Below are 19889 nucleotides of genomic sequence, written 5' to 3'. Positions count from 1 at the left end.
TTAAGGGAATTATAAGTTGTTTAGAAAATAAATGTACAATTATTTACAACGAATGGAAAACCTTTGTAAATGTAGATTCTCATACTGCTTCTACTTACATTATTCATGTCCCATGAATCCATAAATCAATGTCAGGTGATATCGGTTTCCTTGCCTTGGTAAAAGATAGTAGGTAAAAACTCTTTGTTAAGCTCTACTAATTAGGGTACATAGAAACTGTTTTCCAATACGCTCCCTGTTGTATAATATGAATGTACAAAGCGCTTTTGAAAGAGGTTAAGGTAAGTTGAATGAATAAATGTTTGAGTTCAGGTTTCAGCTTGTTTGGGAATACCTACAAGCTCCGATAGTTTGAATACAAAGTCCGAAACTTTAGTGCTATTTGCAATATTGTGTTACATAAAACTGTTTGGAGCAACTCCACTGTTGCAACTCCTGTTTAGTCTGATACTATCCGCTTAAAATCTATTTGCTTTCTAAACAAGACAGAGATTATAAGTTATAAGCTTTATGTTTTGCTAATGTCCCGAGAGCCAGTGTTCTGGAAACTTCCTCTAGTTTGTGTTGTGACATATGCTGTTGTGAAGATCAGTTTTAATTAAATGGACCTTTTTTTTCACTTACACACACAAAACAAGCAGAGAGAGAGAACATTATAATTATTTATGAACGAAAAGAGCATAATATACATATTTATAACACTTTGTACAAGGAATAGAATACAATGTATTCTATATATATGTCATGTAGGTACTACTATAAATATAAAGTTGTTTACAAGAGGCTAAAACAAACAAGAAATTTTTAATTAAGTGCTCTGTCGTATAGCCAAATAAAAAACAAATAAGGTTGTTCATAACAGAGCTGATGTGTACACAAAAATCGGGACGCAAAAGCTTTTTCCTGTGACTTTTTTAAAAGATTTTTTATTTTGTGAAAAATATTATGAATCTCATATCATACGGTATGCAAATATGCGTAATTAAAATACCTTTAATATTAATAACATAATTAAAATATTACATTAAATATTTCAAAAATGCAAATGAAAATTACGCCCATGCCGAAAATTCAAGCAAATATACTTAACATTGAAAATATTTCATCATAAAAGGAAAATTAAATTAAATAATAATTAATCTTCGTATAATGGAAAGACTCCTACGGAATATTATAACTGTTTACGTAATTACAAGCTACTTAAATTAATACAGATTAACTTCAACGTTAATTACTATTATTAGACTGCGAAACGCGATCCAGGCAGAGGCTATTTACAAATATAGCTCAACTTTCATATAATTTTCTTATAATATATATTTTATCAAATAAAATGTTTATTATTCGCAAATAAATCGCGATTTCATGTCTGAATGAACGTGATTAGGGCGATTCTATTATATGCCTTGGAAAAGTTATTTTTCCAGACATGTTTTTCTCTAACGATGTTTAGAAATTCGAATCAATTTATTTAAATATAGTTATAAATAATCTCACCGTCTTTTTTGTAACTGTTTGGTAATAATGTGACATTAACGATTTGGCTGTTTCCTTGTATCATAGGGTTCTATTAAAGCCATATTAAAGCCTATAAAAATTTTCAATTTTTCTTTTTAATTTTCAGATTTTTTTCTAACAAACGTCCCTAAATTATGAAATAATAATAGTAAAAGATGAGGTTAATTTCAAAACAACGAACAAGTCCCATCTTTCGAAGTTACAGACATTTTTTATAATAGTACCTAGTAAGTTTGACATTAAAATATGTAACAATTCTGCACAACGGACTAAATCCTATACAATAATCAAATCAATAGCAAATTTACCTTCAAGCCTCGCTACAAGTCTGCCAATCCGTTTCGCCTCAGTCTCCTCCACCTTCTCAGCGCGCCTGACAACCTCCGCGATGGCCTCCCGCTCAGCCGTCGTCAGCGGGGGCTCGCTGCGGGCAGCACTCCAGCCGGTGCGAAGTCTGGACCAATATTATTTTATATTTGGTAGTAATAAGACTTTGTCGATGTTCGTTTTTAGTTAGGTTTGCTTTATATTGTACACTTAAATGTGCTAAGTAACTTGGTGAAGCAATTTCGTTTGGTAAAAGGAATATTCTTGACCATTACTACAACATTCAAAGTCTAAGTCCGTTTCTATTGGTCGTGGCATGATTGTTTAAATAGTATACATAAAGTTGATAGTAAATAGTATACCGGGTGTCCCACTGTTGGTACCTATACTAAGCTCAAAGGAGGTTATAGTTTTGCATACGCTGAGTACGTAAAAAATACTTAAAAAATTCCAAACGCATTTTTTTTTCAAATAGATGAATTCTTAAAACTCTATGTGTACACCCCTAATAAGCAACCCGCCTATAGTAGAGCCATTTTAATAGGCAACATTTGACAGTTCAACTAAATTCAACAATGTAACCTAGTAACGACGACATAGAATAACATGATATTTCGTTTTGTTAGAACTGCACATTTGCTTAACTTTTTTCAAATACGATTACATATTTATAATAATAATGACCGATGCAAGTAATTTTAAGATTTCATATTACTGATAAACCATTCTAAACATAATAAACAATTTCTGAATTAAAGAACTGACGTCGATACAATTTTGTGTCAATAAACTTTTTTTCTTTTTAAATACCAGAGACGTTACTCTAAAAATCGAAATCTGACATCTAGAATCGAATGCATTGATTACTTGTGAATAAAAATCATCATAAATTAATAAATGTGTTTCAAGTTCGATTGACAAATGTTTCAAGTCAGTATCGATTAATTCACTTTAATCGATGTTTTTAAGCAGGTTACCTCTCTTCGAAGATAAAATTGATAGACGTCAAATGTTGCCTATTAAATTGGCTAGACTATAACTTTGTCACCCGCACGTAAGGGCGTATTCAGAAAGAAAGCTTGAAACTTATAAGCGCTTATCGGCGCTTGTCATGTTCATATAAATATGACAAGCAAGACAATGAACATGACAAGCGCCGATAAGCGTTTATAAGCGCTTATAAGTTTCAAGCTTTCTTTCTGAATACGCCCTAAGCTATCTTCTAAAATTATGTTTTCATAGACAAAATGCTCACATTAGCGAGGCGGTATATGCCGCCTGCACGAAGTTAGAGAAGAAAACATGGATTTTAAGGAAAACAGTAGCAAAAAAAAATTAACGTAATTTTTTTTAAAGTATTTTTTATGTGATCAGTGTATGCTAAACTACAAATCTCTTTGCGCTTAGTATACTGATAGTGGGACACCCTGTATACCCAGCATACCTATATATCTGTTCTCAATAAATAAAATCAAACAGAAAAATTATTCAATTCGAGATTGTACTTCCTGGGATTAGCGCATTCAAACAACAATCAAACTATCTCATCAGCTGTAATATTAGTACCGATAATAATCCTGTAGATAATAATATTATTCCAAGAAATATATTTCATTCGCGTACACACATATATCGCAAATACATATAGTACCTAGATCGCAAACGTGTTGGATTGGCAGGAGTGGAAACATGCTTACAACGCTCTACGTGTTACGGGATCAAGTAAGATTTGTCGTGTAGAATCTGAAATGTTATTCTTAAAGATTCGATTAAATGTATTTGTGGGTAAAATTCTTAGTAAATCTGTAAGAGTGATTTCTTGGAACAATTATATGATTTCTCCTTCGACATAAAATTGTGTTTCATCATTATAAATTATAATATTTCGTACTAGCGGTCCGCCCCGGCTTCGCCCGTGGTACATGTTTACGTTTTCTCTACATAAGAACCATCCTCGTACTTCAAGGAATATAATAAAAAAAGAATTATCGAAATCGGTTCAGCCGTTCTCGAGTTATGCGCTTACCAACACATTTTGCGATTCATTTTTATATATAAGAAAGGGTAACCTATTAAAAACTCGAATTTCTATTACCCGAATCTTAAAATCCCGAAAACGGTTGTTAGAACTTTTAAAAGACAGATGTTATGAATGACAACTTTTTAAAATTCCTTTTTTAATTTCCCAGATGAATCAATTTCCAGATACACCAAAACCAGATTTTTAAAAAGTATTTTTTTGTTTCCCGTATTCTCATAATCCAGATATAGTTATACCAGATTCTCAGAATACTTTTTTTTGTTTCCCATCGTACCATTTTCCAAATAAACTATTGCCAACTTTTCATAATCTTTTTATTTGGTTCCCATATAATCGTATAGCAGATAAACTATTGCCAGATTTTCATAATCTCTATATTTTGGTTCCCATACAATCGTGATTATACCTTTTACTATTGCCTGAAAATAAACATTACCAGTAAGTAAATTGTTTTACTTGCCCATTATAGAAAGGTTTAAGTGTCAAATTCAACTCAGTAGGTTAGGTTAGGTTTGAACTGTGACCTCCCATGCACGAGCCGAGCGAGCGAAGCGAGCGTGCCGCGGCAGCGGCCGGCGAGTGCCAGAACCGACTCGCTATTGTTTCACTTGCCCATTACAGAAAGGTTAAAGTGTTAAAATCTATTCAGAAGGTTAGGTTAGGTTCGTGCTGCGACCCCCTGGAAGGATTTCGTTTTTCTGGATATCGTTTATTTGAATTTCAAAAATCTGGACATTGTTTGTCTGGATATCAATCAACTGTATTTTAAAAATTTGTGTTTTAAAAATCTGGCTTTCGTGCATATGGATTACGGTCATCTGGATTTTGTGCATTTAGATTTCGTATGTCTGGAACTCATTCGTCTGGATTGTAAAACGTCGTACAAATGAAGAAATGGGCAAATGAAATTCGGAGTTGCGATTATATGGCAAACAAAACTTCGAAATTTTAAAATTCGGGGTTATGAAAAAATATCCAAACGTTTTCTGGATTATGATATTCGGAATATTAAAATTCGAGATTAAGATAGGTAACCATAAGAAAGACGTATTATATGTTACATATAGTTTTAGCTTTGTATAAAGAGAGTTTTAGGTTAGATTATCTATCTTATCCTATATAAATTATATAAAAATGAAACCCGTTTCGCGTTGTCACGGCATCACGCGTGAACGGGTGGACCGATTTCGATAATTCTTTTTTTATTATATTCCTTTAAGTACGAGGATGGTTCTAAGAGAAAACGTAAATATGTACCACGGGCGAAGCCGGGGTGGACCGCTAGTACACAATATTAGTACACTGTCGAATAGTAAAGTTATTTTTCATGATCACTTTTACAGAACGTAGTGTAGTGTTATAGTATGTAGTAAATATAGTTCCTTCTATTCACAATATGAACCTTTACTCGATATATATCTTGACAAAGGGTAAAGGTTTCATTCATATAAAGGTTTCCATTGAATCAATTCTGCTGGAAACTTCATAAAGCATTTGGCAGGAAACGGATTTCATTGAAAGCACTAATAGGACTAAAAACATACCAGTTTCGTGGAAAGCCCTTTGTTCTAGTATTATCGAAAAGCGTTGGAAATCGAAACCTTAAAACTGCGCTCTGTTAGTTCGTTAGTTCCTTTGAAAGAGCAAGAAGTATATACCTATTGTCCGTACATTCAATTTAAAAATAGCCGCCCGTATTACAATGCCTTTTCTATATTAAAACCCAATTGGATTGGGAATTACAACGTTGTGAGTGCCTATTGGTTTTTACAGGAAAATGTAGCGATGTTTAATCATATTATTTGTTTCTATTTCATGTTATATTTTTGTAAGTACATAATAGTAATAAAATGGCCAATGGCCATATGCAATAGTAGCTCTAGGTATATAATCAATCAAAATAATTGTTGAATATAATAAATGCTAAATACTTGCCAAATCATGCTTTTCATAAACACATAAGCCTATATATATCGCTTATTAAAACTCTCTTAACCCAAATAATAACAATGACACATAAAATAATGAAAGCAGCCTATGAATATTACACTTATATTTTTATCACGAGTGACACTTATATTTTTATCACGAGTGATAAAAATATAAGTGTAATATTCATAGGCTGCTTTCATTATTTTATGTGTCATTGTTATTATTTGGGTTAAGAGAGTTTTAATAAGCGATATATATAGGCTTATGTGTTTATGAAAAGCATGATTTGGCAAGTATTTAGCATTTATTATATTCAACAATTATTTTGATTGATTATATACCTAGAGCTACTATTGCATATGGCCATTGGCCATTTTATTACTATTATGTACTTACAAAAATATAACATGAAATAGAAACAAATAATATGATTAAACATCGCTACATTTTCCTGTAAAAACCAATAGGCACTCACAACGTTGTAATTCCCAATCCAATTGGGTTTTAATATAGAAAAGGCATTGTAATACGGGCGGCTATTTTTAAATTGAATGTACGGACAATAGGTATATACTTCTTGCTCTTTCAAAGGAACTAACGAACTAACAGAGCGCAGTTTTAAGGTTTCGATTTCCAACGCTTTTCGATAATACTAGAACAAAGGGCTTTCCACGAAACTGGTATGTTTTTAGTCCTATTAGTGCTTTCAATGAAATCCGTTTCCTGCCAAATGCTTTATGAAGTTTCCAGCAGAATTGATTCAATGGAAACCTTTATATGAATGAAACCTTTACCCTTTGTCAAGATATATATCGAGTAAAGGTTCATATTGTGAATAGAAGGAACTATATTTACTACATACTATAACACTACACTACGTTCTGTAAAAGTGATCATGAAAAATAACTTTACTATTCGACAGTGTACTAATATTGTGTACTAGCGGTCCACCCCGGCTTCGCCCGTGGTACATATTTACGTTTTCTCTTAGAACCATCCTCGTACTTAAAGGAATATAATAAAAAAAGAATTATCGAAATCGGTCCACCCGTTCACGCGTGATGCCGTGACAACGCGAAACGGGTTTCATTTTTATATAATTTATATAGGATAAGATAGATAATCTAACCTAAAACTCTCTTTATACAAAGCTAAAACTATATGTAACATATAATACGTCTTTCTTATATATAAAAATGAATCGCAAAATGTGTTGGTAAGCGCATAACTCGAGAACGGCTGAACCGATTTCGATAATTCTTTTTTTATTATATTCCTTGAAGTACGAGGATGGTTCTTATGTAGAGAAAACGTAAACATGTACCACGGGCGAAGCCGGGGCGGACCGCTAGTACGAAATATTATAATTTATAATGATGAAACACAATTTTATGTCGAAGGAGAAATCATATAATTGTTCCAAGAAATCACTCTTACAGATTTACTAAGAATTTTACCCACAAATACATTTAATCGAATCTTTAAGAATAACATTTCAGATTCTACACGACAAATCTTACTTGATCCCGTAACGTACCGTAGAGCGTTGTAAGCATGTTTCCACTCCTGCCAATCCAACACGTTTGCGATCTAGGTACTATATGTATTTGCGATATATGTGTGTACGCGAATGAAATATATTTCTTGGAATAATATTATTATCTACAGGATTATTATCGGTACTAATATTACAGCTGATGAGATAGTTTGATTGTTGTTTGAATGCGCTAATCCCAGGAAGTACAATCTCGAATTGAATAATTTTTCTGTTTGATTTTATTTATTGAGAACAGATATATAGGTATGCTGGGTATACAGGGTGTCCCACTATCAGTATACTAAGCGCAAAGAGATTTGTAGTTTAGCATACACTGATCACATAAAAAATACTTTAAAAAAAATTACGTTAATTTTTTTTTGCTACTGTTTTCCTTAAAATCCATGTTTTCTTCTCTAACTTCGTGCAGGCGGCATATACCGCCTCGCTAATGTGAGCATTTTGTCTATGAAAACATAATTTTAGAAGATAGCTTAGGGCGTATTCAGAAAGAAAGCTTGAAACTTATAAGCGCTTATAAACGCTTATCGGCGCTTGTCATGTTCATTGTCTTGCTTGTCATATTTATATGAACATGACAAGCGCCGATAAGCGCTTATAAGTTTCAAGCTTTCTTTCTGAATACGCCCTTACGTGCGGGTGACAAAGTTATAGTCTAGCCAATTTAATAGGCAACATTTGACGTCTATCAATTTTATCTTCGAAGAGAGGTAACCTGCTTAAAAACATCGATTAAAGTGAATTAATCGATACTGACTTGAAACATTTGTCAATCGAACTTGAAACACATTTATTAATTTATGATGATTTTTATTCACAAGTAATCAATGCATTCGATTCTAGATGTCAGATTTCGATTTTTAGAGTAACGTCTCTGGTATTTAAAAAGAAAAAAAGTTTATTGACACAAAATTGTATCGACGTCAGTTCTTTAATTCAGAAATTGTTTATTATGTTTAGAATGGTTTATCAGTAATATGAAATCTTAAAATTACTTGCATCGGTCATTATTATTATAAATATGTAATCGTATTTGAAAAAAGTTAAGCAAATGTGCAGTTCTAACAAAACGAAATATCATGTTATTCTATGTCGTCGTTACTAGGTTACATTGTTGAATTTAGTTGAACTGTCAAATGTTGCCTATTAAAATGGCTCTACTATAGGCGGGTTGCTTATTAGGGGTGTACACATAGAGTTTTAAGAATTCATCTATTTGAAAAAAAAATGCGTTTGGAATTTTTTAAGTATTTTTTACGTACTCAGCGTATGCAAAACTATAACCTCCTTTGAGCTTAGTATAGGTACCAACAGTGGGACACCCGGTATACTATTTACTATCAACTTTATGTATACTATTTAAACAATCATGCCACGACCAATAGAAACGGACTTAGACTTTGAATGTTGTAGTAATGGTCAAGAATATTCCTTTTACCAAACGAAATTGCTTCACCAAGTTACTTAGCACATTTAAGTGTACAATATAAAGCAAACCTAACTAAAAACGAACATCGACAAAGTCTTATTACTACCAAATATAAAATAATATTGGTCCAGACTTCGCACCGGCTGGAGTGCTGCCCGCAGCGAGCCCCCGCTGACGACGGCTGAGCGGGAGGCCATCGCGGAGGTTGTCAGGCGCGCTGAGAAGGTGGAGGAGACTGAGGCGAAACGGATTGGCAGACTTGTAGCGAGGCTTGAAGGTAAATTTGCTATTGATTTGATTATTGTATAGGATTTAGTCCGTTGTGCAGAATTGTTACATATTTTAATGTCAAACTTACTAGGTACTATTATAAAAAATGTCTGTAACTTCGAAAGATGGGACTTGTTCGTTGTTTTGAAATTAACCTCATCTTTTACTATTATTATTTCATAATTTAGGGACGTTTGTTAGAAAAAAATCTGAAAATTAAAAAGAAAAATTGAAAATTTTTATAGGCTTTAATATGGCTTTAATAGAACCCTATGATACAAGGAAACAGCCAAATCGTTAATGTCACATTATTACCAAACAGTTACAAAAAAGACGGTGAGATTATTTATAACTATATTTAAATAAATTGATTCGAATTTCTAAACATCGTTAGAGAAAAACATGTCTGGAAAAATAACTTTTCCAAGGCATATAATAGAATCGCCCTAATCACGTTCATTCAGACATGAAATCGCGATTTATTTGCGAATAATAAACATTTTATTTGATAAAATATATATTATAAGAAAATTATATGAAAGTTGAGCTATATTTGTAAATAGCCTCTGCCTGGATCGCGTTTCGCAGTCTAATAATAGTAATTAACGTTGAAGTTAATCTGTATTAATTTAAGTAGCTTGTAATTACGTAAACAGTTATAATATTCCGTAGGAGTCTTTCCATTATACGAAGATTAATTATTATTTAATTTAATTTTCCTTTTATGATGAAATATTTTCAATGTTAAGTATATTTGCTTGAATTTTCGGCATGGGCGTAATTTTCATTTGCATTTTTGAAATATTTAATGTAATATTTTAATTATGTTATTAATATTAAAGGTATTTTAATTACGCATATTTGCATACCGTATGATATGAGATTCATAATATTTTTCACAAAATAAAAAATCTTTTAAAAAAGTCACAGGAAAAAGCTTTTGCGTCCCGATTTTTGTGTACACATCAGCTCTGTTATGAACAACCTTATTTGTTTTTTATTTGGCTATACGACAGAGCACTTAATTAAAAATTTCTTGTTTGTTTTAGCCTCTTGTAAACAACTTTATATTTATAGTAGTACCTACATGACATATATATAGAATACATTGTATTCTATTCCTTGTACAAAGTGTTATAAATATGTATATTATGCTCTTTTCGTTCATAAATAATTATAATGTTCTCTCTCTCTGCTTGTTTTGTGTGTGTAAGTGAAAAAAAAGGTCCATTTAATTAAAACTGATCTTCACAACAGCATATGTCACAACACAAACTAGAGGAAGTTTCCAGAACACTGGCTCTCGGGACATTAGCAAAACATAAAGCTTATAACTTATAATCTCTGTCTTGTTTAGAAAGCAAATAGATTTTAAGCGGATAGTATCAGACTAAACAGGAGTTGCAACAGTGGAGTTGCTCCAAACAGTTTTATGTAACACAATATTGCAAATAGCACTAAAGTTTCGGACTTTGTATTCAAACTATCGGAGCTTGTAGGTATTCCCAAACAAGCTGAAACCTGAACTCAAACATTTATTCATTCAACTTACCTTAACCTCTTTCAAAAGCGCTTTGTACATTCATATTATACAACAGGGAGCGTATTGGAAAACAGTTTCTATGTACCCTAATTAGTAGAGCTTAACAAAGAGTTTTTACCTACTATCTTTTACCAAGGCAAGGAAACCGATATCACCTGACATTGATTTATGGATTCATGGGACATGAATAATGTAAGTAGAAGCAGTATGAGAATCTACATTTACAAAGGTTTTCCATTCGTTGTAAATAATTGTACATTTATTTTCTAAACAACTTATAATTCCCTTAATAATCTATTAAATTTTCTGTTTGTTATTTTACTCGTTCGGAGAAAGATGCGAGTTTTAATTCGTGTAATTAGACTCAGATCAACAGAGTTAAAATGAAATGATTTAATTCGTTTAAATTTTCCTGTATAATTGAAATTTAATCAACTAGGATTTTCCTAGAACCTGATTCACATTTTTATTAAACGTAACTTTTGCAAAGGCAGGCAATATTCTCATAGAATTTCAACTTACTTAATGATCTAAGATTTCAACCCATAAATTTAAATATTAATTAACCACATAGCATCTATAAAATCGAGCTATTCTAATATGCAAGCAACGAAACCACCAATTTTCCTGTACAGGGAAATCCCAGGTAATAATTACAGATTATCGGAATATACGATATCAGCAATCGATATTTTAGTACCTATAATTATTATTTACAGTACATATTGAAAGTGGGAGTTGGTATTCCCGTTTTTATCCTACTTTTCTTGAGTTTAATTTGCATAATTTTCTGTAATTTCATGACCTACATAGCGATGAGATTGAATCGAATCGATTTTTCCAGACATGTTTTTCTCTAACGATGTTTAGAAATTCGAATCAATTTATTTAAATATAGTTATAAATAATCTCACCGTCTTTTTTGTAACTGTTTGGTAATAATGTGACATTAACGATTTGGCTGTTTCCTTGTATCATAGGGTTCTATTAAAGCCATATTAAAGCCTATAAAAATTTTCAATTTTTCTTTTTAATTTTCAGATTTTTTTCTAACAAACGTCCCTAAATTATGAAATAATAATAGTAAAAGATGAGGTTAATTTCAAAACAACGAACAAGTCCCATCTTTCGAAGTTACAGACATTTTTTATAATAGTACCTAGTAAGTTTGACATTAAAATATGTAACAATTCTGCACAACGGACTAAATCCTATACAATAATCAAATCAATAGCAAATTTACCTTCAAGCCTCGCTACAAGTCTGCCAATCCGTTTCGCCTCAGTCTCCTCCACCTTCTCAGCGCGCCTGACAACCTCCGCGATGGCCTCCCGCTCAGCCGTCGTCAGCGGGGGCTCGCTGCGGGCAGCACTCCAGCCGGTGCGAAGTCTGGACCAATATTATTTTATATTTGGTAGTAATAAGACTTTGTCGATGTTCGTTTTTAGTTAGGTTTGCTTTATATTGTACACTTAAATGTGCTAAGTAACTTGGTGAAGCAATTTCGTTTGGTAAAAGGAATATTCTTGACCATTACTACAACATTCAAAGTCTAAGTCCGTTTCTATTGGTCGTGGCATGATTGTTTAAATAGTATACATAAAGTTGATAGTAAATAGTATACCGGGTGTCCCACTGTTGGTACCTATACTAAGCTCAAAGGAGGTTATAGTTTTGCATACGCTGAGTACGTAAAAAATACTTAAAAAATTCCAAACGCATTTTTTTTTCAAATAGATGAATTCTTAAAACTCTATGTGTACACCCCTAATAAGCAACCCGCCTATAGTAGAGCCATTTTAATAGGCAACATTTGACAGTTCAACTAAATTCAACAATGTAACCTAGTAACGACGACATAGAATAACATGATATTTCGTTTTGTTAGAACTGCACATTTGCTTAACTTTTTTCAAATACGATTACATATTTATAATAATAATGACCGATGCAAGTAATTTTAAGATTTCATATTACTGATAAACCATTCTAAACATAATAAACAATTTCTGAATTAAAGAACTGACGTCGATACAATTTTGTGTCAATAAACTTTTTTTCTTTTTAAATACCAGAGACGTTACTCTAAAAATCGAAATCTGACATCTAGAATCGAATGCATTGATTACTTGTGAATAAAAATCATCATAAATTAATAAATGTGTTTCAAGTTCGATTGACAAATGTTTCAAGTCAGTATCGATTAATTCACTTTAATCGATGTTTTTAAGCAGGTTACCTCTCTTCGAAGATAAAATTGATAGACGTCAAATGTTGCCTATTAAATTGGCTAGACTATAACTTTGTCACCCGCACGTAAGGGCGTATTCAGAAAGAAAGCTTGAAACTTATAAGCGCTTATCGGCGCTTGTCATGTTCATATAAATATGACAAGCAAGACAATGAACATGACAAGCGCCGATAAGCGTTTATAAGCGCTTATAAGTTTCAAGCTTTCTTTCTGAATACGCCCTAAGCTATCTTCTAAAATTATGTTTTCATAGACAAAATGCTCACATTAGCGAGGCGGTATATGCCGCCTGCACGAAGTTAGAGAAGAAAACATGGATTTTAAGGAAAACAGTAGCAAAAAAAAATTAACGTAATTTTTTTTAAAGTATTTTTTATGTGATCAGTGTATGCTAAACTACAAATCTCTTTGCGCTTAGTATACTGATAGTGGGACACCCTGTATACCCAGCATACCTATATATCTGTTCTCAATAAATAAAATCAAACAGAAAAATTATTCAATTCGAGATTGTACTTCCTGGGATTAGCGCATTCAAACAACAATCAAACTATCTCATCAGCTGTAATATTAGTACCGATAATAATCCTGTAGATAATAATATTATTCCAAGAAATATATTTCATTCGCGTACACACATATATCGCAAATACATATAGTACCTAGATCGCAAACGTGTTGGATTGGCAGGAGTGGAAACATGCTTACAACGCTCTACCCCAGCAAGCACAAAACACCATTATAACAAACTTATGATAGCACGAGTTCATGTACAAAGCATTATAACCAAATCGTATATCGGCTGTATTTCTTTTATACGACTCTTATAATATTTTTATTTAGCAAAATATTTTATATTGTGCTAAAAATGAACCTACGTAATACATGCTTGATAATTATTTCTACGTAAGAAAACATAATTATTTCTTCAATCTGCTCCATCATGTATTCACAAACATTGTCTGTTATAACAATCCACTTGAATTCATCCTCGCAGAAAATTAACAAAACATCCAGATTTATTTTTCGTCGTGACTTTTTCTTATGAAAAAGTATACATATAATGAACAGTTAAGAAAATGGTTTCAGGATGATAAATCTATCCTACTAATATTATAAATGCCAAAGTTTGTGAGGATGTGTATGTATGTGTGTGTTTGTTAACACTTTCACGCAAATACTATTGAACCGATTACAATGAAATTATAAGCACACATATAGAGGGTAACTTGGATTAACACATTTTGAACTCGATTATTTGTTCTTGGGTCTGGGTGTTATCTATATACATATATGTATTTATAAAATATTATATTATACCCACAACACAAACCTTAATTGAGCTTACTGTGGGACTAGGTCGATTTGTGTAATATTGTCCTTTAATATTATTTATTTATTTTATTTATTTATAGGATAGGATTTATCCCACGGGAATGCGCCTTTTGCTTTGAAAACGCGGGCGAAGCCTCGAGCGGAAAGCTAGTTTCTTATATAACTTTGACATACAATCTGCGACCTGTGGTTTCACTCGCGTCCTATGGTCGTAGCGCGGTGCTACGAGCCTTCCGGCTTCCTCAATGAATGAACTATTACAGGTACACACGGAAATCATTTTCCACTTCAAATCAATACTTATAACCAACAAAACTATTCAGCCTTTTAAATTATCAATATAAGTATGGACCAAACAACATCATGTGTGAAGCTATCCTCCTTTGATTGGGTATCGGATGTCCCGATTGATATTACAATATAAGGCCTTCGAAAAATTCCTTCACATTGATATTATATCTTGAATCTTCTGGAATCTGATATTCATTTTGCGAATTATTGCAATTGTATAGTAATATGTCTTATTTCAAATACATAAGTACATATGAGGTGAACGCTTTTCTTCGTTGGTTTTATTTATTAAAAACTTTGTATTGTTACTTAATATACATATATAAATTGCTTTTTAAAGAATTTTTATGTTTTCTACAAAAGTAGAGATCATTATAATTCTGTTTTTCTTGAATCATAATTCTTTTCAAACTCGATAAACAGATCTATGTATATTGTATACTATGGAAGATTGCCGCAAGTATGAAATGGCTGAGTACCTTTTATAACTTTCTCCATTATAACTGTTTTAACTTCAAAAGGTTTTAAATTACAGTTTTATTGCTCAGTTGGCTTTTGCTTGTTTATTTATTTAAAGTCTAAATAACTTTGTATTTATTTACGTTATATTCGAAGACTTTTAGTTTACATTATATTATGCATGGTTCATTGTCCTGAAAAAGTGGTTAATAAATCTGTTTGAATTTGAACTAATTTTTATTTAACCCATAATAAAGGCACATAGTCCTGTTATAACGTGTTTTTATTAATTTCTGTATGAATACATAGGTATGTACAATATTTGTTAATTAGAATAGAAGAAGAATAGAATAAGAATTTATTCGCAGTAAAAATCAAACACATAAACAAAAAAAATACACAAGAAAAATAACAGTTTACTACGAAAAGGCTATGGACTCAGCATATGGTGGAAGCAATGACTAAAAGGCCAGTGCTTTCACCGCTGTTTTTCAGCGCCTGTTGTAGCCACAAATGTCACACGAGTTGATACAACAAAAATTTTGTTATTAAAATAAAAGTAAACAAACTAACAGCATTTCTTATAAAACAAACATGCAATACATTAGGAAAACAGGTAAAACAATAAAAAATAAACAACAAAAAAATGGAAAATGAAAGGAATGCAGGTAATGTTTTATTCCGTTTCTACCGGTGGGATACATCGATACATCTTATATTAATAATAATTAATCAACCACACAATTATATCTAATAGCCAGTTCATTCATACCCGGGTGAAATAATTACTATTCAAGTATTTAAATATGTAAAAACACAATATATAAAAAAAAAAAAATATATGTATTATAAAAATTACCCATTCATCAACTAATTCACTGGGCAATTACAATTTGGTAATTGTCTTTAGAGGTAATAGATCACATACATACACATGTGATTTATATGTATATGCAAATTGGTGATCGCACGAGTTATCACTCTATCAAGTACCTATCAACCATTAATTGATGAGGTCATAATATTAATTATGTACTTGGTAAAAAAAAAATCATTGTAAGTACTATGAAGATATCTGTTAACATGAAGTCTCAAAGAACAATCAACCAAGCATTTTACATTAAGTGATTTTAATAATAATATCAAAAGAACCATTAAATTATATATATTTCTAATTTTTTGTGGACGTAAAATCCTACACGCAATACTCAATAGTCAGTACCTATAACTTCAAAATAAACTATACATGTGCATTGTGCATCTTTAATATGTAGCCCACCACAACCATACGAATACTACTAACTAAAATTTTAAAACTTTTTAATTCTTTATGAAAAACTAAGGATGATTAAGTACTGAAAACAAAACAAATAGGAAGCGGATGTAAACCGGAGATAGTGATGCGCGGTGCAAGGTCCTTTGCATATTAACTGGCAACCTTGCTTTTATTTTTAGAAAATCTAATTAACACAATGAACCTTTTTTTTATTTACATCACGCCTACTTACCACCTACGGATGTCACTTTGATAAAATTGAATGCGAACTGCTTTCCGGTGACATGATTGTGATTTGTGGGATAAAATATCTGAACAAAATATAACATATTTAATTGGATAATTCATTTGTTACCGAGTTGGTCACAGTAAAGTTATTGTTATTTTTATTAGAATAGTTACTTTAAAATCAAAACCTTATCTCACGAGTCACGACTCACAATGACTTTCTGAACTATTTTATTATTTAACTAGCGGTCCGCCCCGGCTTCGCCCGTGGTACATATTTACGTTTTCTCTACATAAAAACCATCCTCGTACTTCAAGGAATATAATAAAAAAGAATTATCGAAATCGGTTCGGCCGTTCTCGAGTTATGCGCTTACCAACACATTTTGCGATTCATTTTTATATATAAGATTCAAAAACTACTGGATCGATTACAAAAATTATTCTTATTACTTGTGGAAACCTATTTGCTGGTTATGTATTTTTATCCCTTCGCTAGTTAACTTATTTTAATATCGTCCTACAAATTGTGTTATTACACATTTTTTATTAGTCTCGTGGAAAGTCAAAATTACTAATAGGTACATATATAACATAAGTATAAAATAATTATTATAGGTATGCGAGAATTTAAAACCTATACATAGTTACTATTAAAATGAATTTTTAATCATTTCAATTCCAATGAACTAAAATTAAATCTGTTAATAACAGACTTTTAAGTTGAAATTATAATATTGTAATCTGAGTAATAATCATTAAAATTTACTCTAGGTAGGTACTAAGTAGGTACTTTAATTATACCACTTAACATGATATTATTTTTTAAGTAAGTTACGTAACTATCTACTGCTAAATATTTCTTCTTTTTACTAATCATTAAATATAATATTTTTTACGCAAATTTATTAAAAATAAAAAACATGAAAAATATTTCAGATCAAGTAACCAACTGATAAGATAACAAGATTATCAGAACGAATGTCAACAACTAAACAAAAACAAACTTACTGAACTTTATTTTTACACAATACTTACTTTGCTCGTAAAGAAAGTTGCCGGTCGTTCGGACACACATATTTATTGCCTTTACTTTGATAATTCATTGTTCGAAATGATAAAAATTATTTATAAAATAATTTCCCGGCTACACCGGACGGGAACAGTCGCGCCACGCACTCCCGCCTGTTGATAATATCCAACTGTTGCTTCGCGCGTGACGAACGCCAAATAATCGATATTATGTATAACAAAGCTTTCAAAAACAGCTGACAAGGAACAATACTTATCTAGAAATGATATACATAGTTAAATTGTTATTTTGAAATGTGTTCTTTGTAATGCGATGGTATAAATCCCAAACAAAGATTAATTATTTGAATATTTAAATATAGTTTTAGAAATATACCTTCGTTTGACGCTCTGTTCATTGCGATGTGTTTTTAATGGTTTTTATTTTATTCAAAATAAAATATTGTTCTTAACAGCCACAGATATATTAAGTTTAATCAATTTTATCAAAATAATTACATAAGTATTCAGTTAGAACATGGAACCAAAATTTGAAATTGATTTAAAAAATCGCGCCATTGTGAGGTCCATGTGAGGTCGATTATGAATGTTACTAGAAGTAAAAAATATGCAATGAACATTATGAATCTTAATATTATACCAATTATACACAGTATAATATTTGCAGAGCCCTAGTAATTTAGACAGTGTTATTTTATTACTTAAAGCTTTATTTCTATTACAAGTTATGGATTTTTATTAAAAAAATGGTAGGTTCTTTCTTCGATATAATTAAATTGATGCTGTTAATAATTAAAATAGATACTAACAACTTTCGGAATAAACAGTATTTGAATATTATTTTTATTTATATAGAAAAATTCAATATGTGGATTGTGGATATGTATGTTTTCATTATGATAGCAACCCTCATAGATAGCCAAAAGACAGGTATTTGACTGTTAGCTATCTATGATATTTAAAAACGTAACATATGTCAAATTACGAAGTGACGGATGTGCATTGACACTTCAATTTTTTTTAGTTATGATGGCGCACTTGCGAAAGGTGGATAGGTTTCTTTAATAAAGTTTGTTTTGTGCGGTGAAGTGAAAAGGTGGTTATCTTGATGCCGTACCGCAGGCGTTGCTCCGTCAAAATGCCGGATTTCGATGACGATGTGACCGTCGTTGATGTGTACGATTTGGCTTCGGACATTGGAAAGGAATGTGAAATAATTATCGAGAAGTACGGCCCTGAGGCTGTGACTGCACTTCTACCGAAGGTGATAAATGCTCTAGAACTTCTGGAGAACTTAGCAGTACGCAACGAAAAAGAAAACCAGGCGTTACACGAATTGACAGCGAAAATATCCCAGTTAGAAAACGACAAGATCGAAAAGGCAGAATACAGACAACGATTCGAAAAGGTAAGCGGTAGAGGTCATTGTTATTTGGTGATTGAATTTATACGTACTTCGACACGAAATACTGGCCACAGTTTCGACATCTGCTAGTGTATTGGGTGCACTTGTAGTCTTGCAAATAATTTACACCTGCCGAGTATATTGCGCGACATTGTTATCGTTCCGAACATTGATACAATAATTATAATCAATTTAATTGTTTGAAGTTTCATATTCTAGTACCTACAGTTTTTGTTTAAGTGTTACATGCACGAAAGCAAAATCTATTATCTAATTTATCTACAGATTTGGTATGTATGTTTTTGTGTATTATTTCATCCTTATCTGTGGTAACTAGATTTTTTGCTTTTTTTTATCAGCAAAGTAAAATTTATATTGTGTCTTATTATTTTGATAATTTGAACAACATTAAATATCTGTGATTCTGTCGTTAATCTATTAATGGCCTTAGCTATACCTACATTCATTCCATAATTGCTTATTATAGTTTACAGTCTATACAGTATTGTACATCAACAAATGATGATTAATGTACTAAGTGTTTAAAATACAACTAATGAAGTAAGAACAAGTAAACACTGTGTATATTGCTAAATAGATACTAACCTAAAGACATTTAACTCAATGTCTGTGTGCAAATTGACATACTTTTTGAGGATATTAACTATTACTTTTTAAGAGGAAGAATGTACAGGAAAGCTTTGAATGTTGTAACACTATCATGTAAACATTGTTTTGTAATGAATTTTGTATAAATATTAATTTGGTATTTACATCAGATACTAGTTTACAAGGTACAGAATAATATCATTTTGTCTATGATTTAGGAATGATGTGTAGAGAATTATATTCAGTTTTTTCATATTAAATTGATACTGACTTGATTAATTAGGTAATTTTTTCAAGCACTGTTTTGTTTCATTAATAAGTGACAATTCATAACATACTGCTGGCTGTTGCATATTGCTGCATGCATAACTACGCTTCACGGTTT

The 19889-nt window shown here is 31.5% G+C and overlaps 2 protein-coding genes across 6 annotated transcripts in view; one reads left to right on the top strand and one right to left on the bottom strand.

Moving 5' to 3' along the window:
• Rph (Rabphilin) overlaps positions 1-17649 on the bottom strand; it is a 37055-nt gene extending 19406 nt beyond the window's left edge. The window contains exons 1-2 of the mRNA XM_090114509.1: positions 17497-17649; positions 11862-12007 (exon numbers count right to left, since the gene is read on the bottom strand). Coding sequence (XP_089970635.1) covers positions 11862-12007; positions 17497-17564 — 214 coding nt within the window. The 5' untranslated portion in view covers positions 17565-17649. The remainder of the gene's footprint in view (positions 1-11861; positions 12008-17496) is intronic.
• An 849-nt stretch (positions 17650-18498) lies between these two features.
• The window catches only part of Rilpl (Rab interacting lysosomal protein like), a 47347-nt gene continuing 45956 nt past the window's right edge, over positions 18499-19889 (top strand). For all 5 annotated transcript variants that reach the window (XM_090114268.1, XM_090114266.1, XM_090114265.1 and 2 more), the window contains exon 1: positions 18499-18898. In XM_090114268.1, coding sequence (XP_089970394.1) covers positions 18599-18898 — 300 coding nt within the window. In that variant the 5' untranslated portion in view covers positions 18499-18598. The remainder of the gene's footprint in view (positions 18899-19889) is intronic.

Source organism: Colias eurytheme, chromosome 21, assembly GCF_061535395.1.
Source record: "Colias eurytheme isolate Ceu_HAF_F1 chromosome 21, ilColEury1 Martin Lab GWU primary, whole genome shotgun sequence".
Classification (NCBI taxonomy): domain Eukaryota; kingdom Metazoa; phylum Arthropoda; class Insecta; order Lepidoptera; family Pieridae; genus Colias; species Colias eurytheme.
The sequence above is the reverse complement of the archived record's forward strand: the minus strand, read 5'-3'. Positions and strand labels throughout refer to the sequence as shown.